At 37.6% G+C, this 7,244-nt stretch overlaps 1 protein-coding gene across 1 annotated transcript in view; it reads right to left on the reverse strand.

Moving 5' to 3' along the window:
• Nucleotides 1–7,244, reverse strand: part of LOC110021050 — a 194,067-nt gene that overhangs the window by 17,270 nt on the left and 169,553 nt on the right. The window contains 3 exon segments of the mRNA XM_020719380.1: nucleotides 47–547; nucleotides 718–854; nucleotides 951–1,005. Of these exon segments, the coding sequence (XP_020575039.1) occupies nucleotides 47–547; nucleotides 718–854; nucleotides 951–1,005 (693 nt within the window).

Here is a 7,244-nt window from a genome sequence, read left to right on the forward strand (position 1 = left end):
AATTCAAAATCAGTAGCCACATAATTCAAGTTAGATAACTTATCACCATTGATGAATATGAAAAATCCCTTTTACTCCAATGTCCTGGGTCACCATTAAAATTGGATGTATTTCCCCACCCAGAAATTGGTTGATAACGCTGATTTTCATATACTTCCTCAGACATAACAGCCGGGTTTTCTCTATCCTTATTTAGAAGAGGGCTGCTTAGCATTGAGGAAGGACAAAATGAAACTTCAACCTTGATACCAGTTTCATTCTTGATAACAGCAAGAGCTCTAAGGATAGCATGTTTTTTGCCATTTCTCATAACCACCTCAAATGCAAAAGGGTTTCTGTCAAGCGATTTAGAAATAATGGATAATGGCAATACCGAACTAAAACTTTCCCAAGGTCCTTCAGGCCCAAGCCCAACCCAGAAACCAACATCTCTATCAACAGCAACTGTACTCTGTAAACTTTTTTGATTTATGTCAGAATTTCGTTCAAAATATGTGGTAGAAATTACCAACAAACCAGAGTCCTTATTCTCTTCATGATCATGAACCTGAATGCATGCAAACATTTTTAGTTGATTTAACAATTCATGTTTGAAGATGTAAGAGAGAACATATATTGTTTGCTATTTTTTCAAATACATGAAAAGAAGTTGTAATGAAGGGAATCAAACATAGAGGAAAGCAAATACTGAAGCATGACATTTTTGAAATTAATTACCTTCTTCCGTAAAGCATAAGAAGAAATATTCCCACCATCAGAACCAACGGCTTGCTGTAGCATTCTCATGGAAGTGGCCCGCTTTAGGGTATTGCCACTTACTCTGAGAGGAACAGATAATGCACCTATGATTTCACCTAAAATTCAGAGTAACCTGAGTCATATATCTCAATAAAAAAGATTATTAAAAAATAGATAAAAAATGAATGAACTTGATGTACGCTTATTAGTACCTTTCCCAGCTTTAGCAGCTAGATTAGTAACTTCTACTTCCAAATTAGCCAAGCCCTGATTAATGAACAGAGTAGAATGATAATTCTCAGGTTCATAGAAAATAAAACAAAATAGAAATGTGGATGAGTTATACATAAACAATGACTCGTAAACAACATAAAACGAATCCAACTAAAAGGCAAAAAAGTTAATGAGCGAATAGAAATCAATGCTATTAGGTTTTAAATAAATTTCCATATTAGTTTGTAAATAGGTTTTAGTTTATGCAAAATTGTATATGCTCATTCATTGATGCAATTGCGGGTAAAATGAAAGGAAACTCAGCAACAAGATACCAAAACAAGGTAATCTATGATTAGTACAATAATTTTCTCCAATAGCATCCTTAAGAGATTATGTTGTCATATGTTTTACTTTCCAGCACCACAATATGGCAATGCTAATGTTATAATTTTGGGATCAACACTTTCTCCAAAACCAGATACCAACATGAGATGTCATATGTTTAACCAACGTGCAATCAAAAAGATCGATAAGGATTCAATTTAGCAAATCAATGAACAAGGGTTAGCTACAAAATACCTTGAAAGATAGTTCTTGGCTCAGCTTGTATACTGTTTGCTCAATTATAGAAAAAAAAAAAAATAAAAGAAAAAAACTACTACTCTGTAGGGAGCGTTATAATGAAGAAATAGCCAGACACTTTAGCAAGGAAACCTCTTTCCTTAGTGAACGAAGATTTTTATTGGTCTAGGTTAATAAGAGAAGCGGACCGATATGTTAGATGGTGAATAGTATGTCATGTGACTAAAACTTGAGAACAAAATACTGGTCTAAACACTTATCTTACTGTTCTAAGGGCAACTTGGCTGAAAATGAGCATGGAATTTATGGTGGGTTAGCCACGAACATAGCGGAGTTAAGATTTTATTATGGTGGTGGTAGATTGCTTCTCCAAGATGTCACATTTTGTGCCTCAACACAAACCGATGGATGCATCACACATTACAGATTTATACTTCAAAGAGATAATCCATCTTCATAGCATCCCCACGATCATCATTTATTTCAGGAATGTGAAATTTATGAGCTATTGTTGGAGGAACTTATGGGATAAATTAGGTACTAAGTTACATTTCAATTTAGTGGGACACCCACAGATAGATGGATACATAGAGATGGTGAATCACAATATGAAAAATCTCCTTTATATGTTTCTTGGGAAAAGGACAGACAAAAAAATTTAGTGCTTCCTCACGTAGTGTCTAGAATTGTTCCACCAGACAGTCCACAGGTCATATTTTTATTGAGATTATATATGAGTGGAATCCTCTCACACTGTTGGAGTTAGTGCCATAATTCCAGCTGCTGAACTTAGTAAAGTCAAAGATATTTAGACCATACATGAACAAGCAAGAAGAAAATTGCTAAGCAAAATACTATATATCAAAAGCAGACAAATAAATTAGGAGAACTCATGCCTTTAGGGATCACTTTGAAGAAATAGAGGTTTTTTGTAGGTTCTTTTGGGAAACAAAAACCTAAACATATGGCCATTTCATAATCACCAAAAGGATTAATGATAATGCCTATAAGATCTGTTTACGTAGAGACTATAATTTCAACATTTAATGTTACAGACTTGTTGTAGTATTACGAAGACTCAGACATTTACAGAAAACATGACGAAGCCTCTCCTATCAAGGGAGGAGAGTAATGCAAGAGCTGCATCGAAGTAGGGCAGGGCTCCATCCCTTAAAAAATTCTAAACAACAAGATTCTTCCCCCTCTTCGCAAACCACAGCCTTTGTGTAATCTTTTTTTTATAATATTTTAATTAAAATTAGAGTTACTTTGCTTGGAAACTATTTATTAGCTATTTTCTAATTTTAGAGACTATTGCTTTTTCTATGTATTTGGAGATTGTGTTCTTTGATTTTTTTTAAGCAGCATTGAGTGTTGTACCCTCTTCCATTTACAAGTACTGTGTCTGTAGCTTTTTCAAAAACAGGTGTCGACTGTTTATTTTTTTTGAAAATCATTTTAATTTAATTATATATATATATATATGATTACAATTTTAAAAAATAATATTTTAATTTTGAAAAGTGAGACCAAATGGATTTCACATGTTTGATAGTTTAGATGGCTGAACGCGATGCCATAAGTAGTACGCTATCCCGAAAAATATGCATATAACTTGTTGGTAGGCTTAACCATTTAAACTAAAAGATTTGTGACGTCCGTTTGGCCTGCGAAACCCTTTTTTTATAAGCTGAAAAGTTTCTCTTTTTAATACCGGAGATTAAATAAGGTTTATTCTACCTGGATTCTTAGTTCTCTATAGAGACAAACCCCTATAGTTAATTACATCTTAAATGACCTGTGTCACTTAAGAAAACTCTTAGAAAACTCTTCCTGTGTCACTTAAGAAAACTCTTGATTAAGATCAGTGATTTTGCCTTCAAGATTTCAAAGTTTAGGTTTCCAAGGTTAAATATGAGGAAATCCAATGGGAATGGCTCAAAATAGCAACAATTATTTTCAAAAGTCAATAGAGTGAAAGGTAGGGGATGTCACAGATTCGGGGGGAACCCCGGTGACTTACCGACTATCCTACGATTGGACCTTAACTCCGAAGAGACGTCCTACACCTCGTTGTCGTGGTCTCGATCGCCGCTCTCCGTCCGCTTGCTTCCATGCTCCGCTTCTTGAAAAAACTACTCTAAGCTCCTTAACAGCTCGATTATATGTTCGGGGTTGTGGTGTGTATAAATATACAGTTACTTGGTTAGTGACTCACTATAGGGTACCTCCTAAACCGGGTGTCCTACTGTCCTCTATCCTAAAAGACCCCTGCAAGTCTATAGAAGTAACATGAATAATAAAAGGGAAACATGCTACGAAACGCAGTAAATAATAAACAGTAGCATCGAAAGCATGAACTGTATATATATGCAGAAAGTGTGCAGTAAAGAAAGTAAAACACTGTAACATAAAACAAACCTGCATACCTGACGAGCCTGCTGCTTCTGTAAATGGGATCGGTGTCGCAGGTAAAAGAAAACGCGTATAATGAAAAAAATTTATGAAATGTGAAAGTATGAATTTATATAAACAATGAATGAATAGCAAACATCACCTTAAAAATTCGAGAAAAGCGACAAATGACCCACGATAACTCTAAGAAAACCATCGAAAACACGAGGAAAATCAGGAGGGCATCACAAATGACTTACAAAGATCCCAATAAAATCGTAGAAAACGCACAAAAAATCCGAGGAAAGAAAGAACACCGTAAGCATTCGGGTCGGGCTAGACTCAAATTTAGGTATTCTCAAGGGACTCCGAAGACAACTATCGGCCACCCGTATGTATAGAGCCCAACATTCAACTAGAAGGGTTTCCTACAATACCAATTTAGGAGGGTGCTCCTTAGCATAGTATAAATGATTAACAAGTAGACAATCGAATTATATTACTTATAATTTATATTTTGGCATGCATATAGGTTTTATGCATATAAGAGAAAGTAATATTTATTTTTGTAGTTAAAATACTTTTGTAAATAGTGCACCTGTTCTTATCATACATGTTTTTATCATTTTTACAAAATATGATTGTCCACAAGTCGATTGCACTGTAGGGCTAGGACCGCCAACAACCTAAGAAGACAAAGGTACTCTGCTAGTCTAGTATCGGTGAATAATATTGTCATCCTACGTTTCATCGGGTCTCGGGATCGGATCCCAGTGTCGTAGAATGGAATATTATTCAGCTCTACCACCGAATGCCTTTATCATCAAAACCTAAAACCCTAAAAAGACTGTCTAACTTATGACATTGCTTGATGATTCATATATAGCCGCAGCTCTATACACACGCTTATGTTGCATACATAAGCACCTAAAACCGAACCAAGAAGCAATGAAAGCGAACCGAAAAAAAAAAGAAATGAAAAAAAAAGGAAGGCTAACCCGCCTCCAAAACCAGTTTAAGGAAGCCAAAATGGTAGGAGGGTTAGCCTAAAATATTCACCCAATGGGACACCCCAATAAATAACAAAATGAGCACACCTATCAATAGCTAACCCCTTTCCAAACCGTCGATGTGACAAATCCAAAAGAAATGTATCGAAAAGCCCCAATTGCTAGCCCAAAATACCTCCAAGGACACATGATAGAGGATTCCAAGTTGCTCCCAAACTTTTCTCAACAAATACCAAATAGATTCTTTTTTTTTCTTGCAATCAAATTGACCCAAAGAATTGAGGCGTGAACTATCTCCAAACATCTAGTAGACTGATCCTCGAAAAGGGGCACTCAAATTTTTCCAAAAAAACAAAGATTCAAGGTATTCCAATTCACAAAAAATAAAACATTCAATTCCACGTCAAACCAATAGTTCCAATGAGATATGAACCCAACAAAACACAAAGGAACCCATGCAGGTGCTCACGGGTAGGGGCAGCAGAAGGGAACAATCAAACAAGGTGCCTACGACTAGGGACAACAGAACAAACAACCAAGCCCGGTGTCCACGGCTAGGGGCGACAGAGAACCCACCAACCAACCCAAAAAAAATCACAGACAAGTGTTCTCGGGTAGGGGCAACAAAAACGGACAATCAAACTAGGTGCACAACTAGGGACAGCAGAACAAAACAACCAAACAAGGTGTCCACGGCTAGCAGCAGCAGGGGAGCCATTAGGCCAACACAAAGGAGACCCGAGTAGATGCTCTCAAGTAGGGGCGGCAGGGAAGCCACCAAGCCAACACAAATAAGACCCGAATGGGTGCTCTCGGGTAGGGGGGCAGCTGCAACAACCCATACTAACAAGAAAAGGCCAACAAGGCTCTCAAATAAAGCCAATAAGAGAGAAGAAATATAACAAAACACCAAAAGCTCCACAACTGAAGTAAACGCCTAAAGTACAACTTCCAGAAGCCCAAAAATTAAGTACAACCATGCATATGTATTTCGAACAGGAAGGGCAACAGAGAAGTAGCAAAACATGGCCCCCAAATCAAACTTCAAAATGCCTCAAAATTAAATACCATTATCTGCATATATTTCAAAACAGGATGGCAGCAGTAAGGAACAAAACAAGGCCCCCAAATAAAACTCCAAAAAGCCTCCAAAATCAAACATCACACTCTGCATGTATTTCGAACAGAGGGGCAACAAAAAGGAACAAAACCAGACCCCCAATGGAAAAACTCCAAAAAAAGGCTTCCAAAATCAAATATTCTGTTCACCTGTTTCAAACAAAGGGGGGAGGCAACAAAAAAGCACCAAAACAAACCCCCAACATAACATTTCAAAAAAAAAAACAAAAAAAAAACAAAAGGAAAAGAAGGCCTCAGGATTAAACCAATACAACGAGGAAAACCACAACCCATAAGGCTAAAACATCACTCAAACTTCAATGTACATATATAGATGTGATAAGAACACAAGGAGGAAGCTTGCACAAGCATAAGAATTGAACCATGCCTTTCTTTTAAGCCTACATTTCCAGTTAAGTATCATAGAGCATTCAAAATAGGCCCAATAGTATGTAGTATTCAAACTAGAGATAACATAAACCGATAGTAACTTCAGCCAACTAAAAGTCCAACGGCTAATAGCTATTCCAACATTAAATACCAGCCAAGACAAGTAAACCATCATATGCATGCATTTCCCTTTTCTAAAGGAAAGAAATTTACGCACAACCCCTATCGAACGGAGAAGGAAAGCAGGGAAAAGAAAGTGGGTACCTCACTTGAGCTTTTCGCAAACAACAGAGGAAAAATCACAAGGTTTCCCAAGCACCATGCTCAAAAGCACGAGAGGTGAATCTGATAGTCTCCCCAAACTCCCAGATTTCGCAAACGACAGAAGAGAGGGAAGAAGAGCACAGAACCTGCCCGAAGTTGAGGCCAACCTAGAGATCTACCCAGATAAAAGAAAACCATCGCAGCAAGAGCCACAGAGGTAGAAGCCATCGAGAAGGAGAAGAAATGCCACATTCGTGACCAAGGAAATAAATGCGCCAGGGTCAACTTACCTCAGTAGGAATCGAAGACTCACAAATGAGCTCCTTACTCAGCGAGACGAAGCATGATATGTTTCGGAAAGACGCAACTTGGGCAGAGAATGTCAAAAGGGAAAGGGAGTCAACTCATCGTCACGCGAAGAGGGGAACAAACCAGAGGAATGCGCGGTTAGGGCTCAACTCGGGGACGGAACCGAAGGGTAGCCGCAAGCTAGGGATTTAGGGAAAATAAAATCCCCCAGCCAATCTATCC

The sequence above is a fragment of the Phalaenopsis equestris genome, unplaced genomic scaffold, assembly GCF_001263595.1.
Source record: "Phalaenopsis equestris unplaced genomic scaffold, ASM126359v1 Scaffold000118, whole genome shotgun sequence".
In the NCBI taxonomy this organism is placed as follows: Eukaryota; Viridiplantae; Streptophyta; class Magnoliopsida; order Asparagales; family Orchidaceae; genus Phalaenopsis; species Phalaenopsis equestris.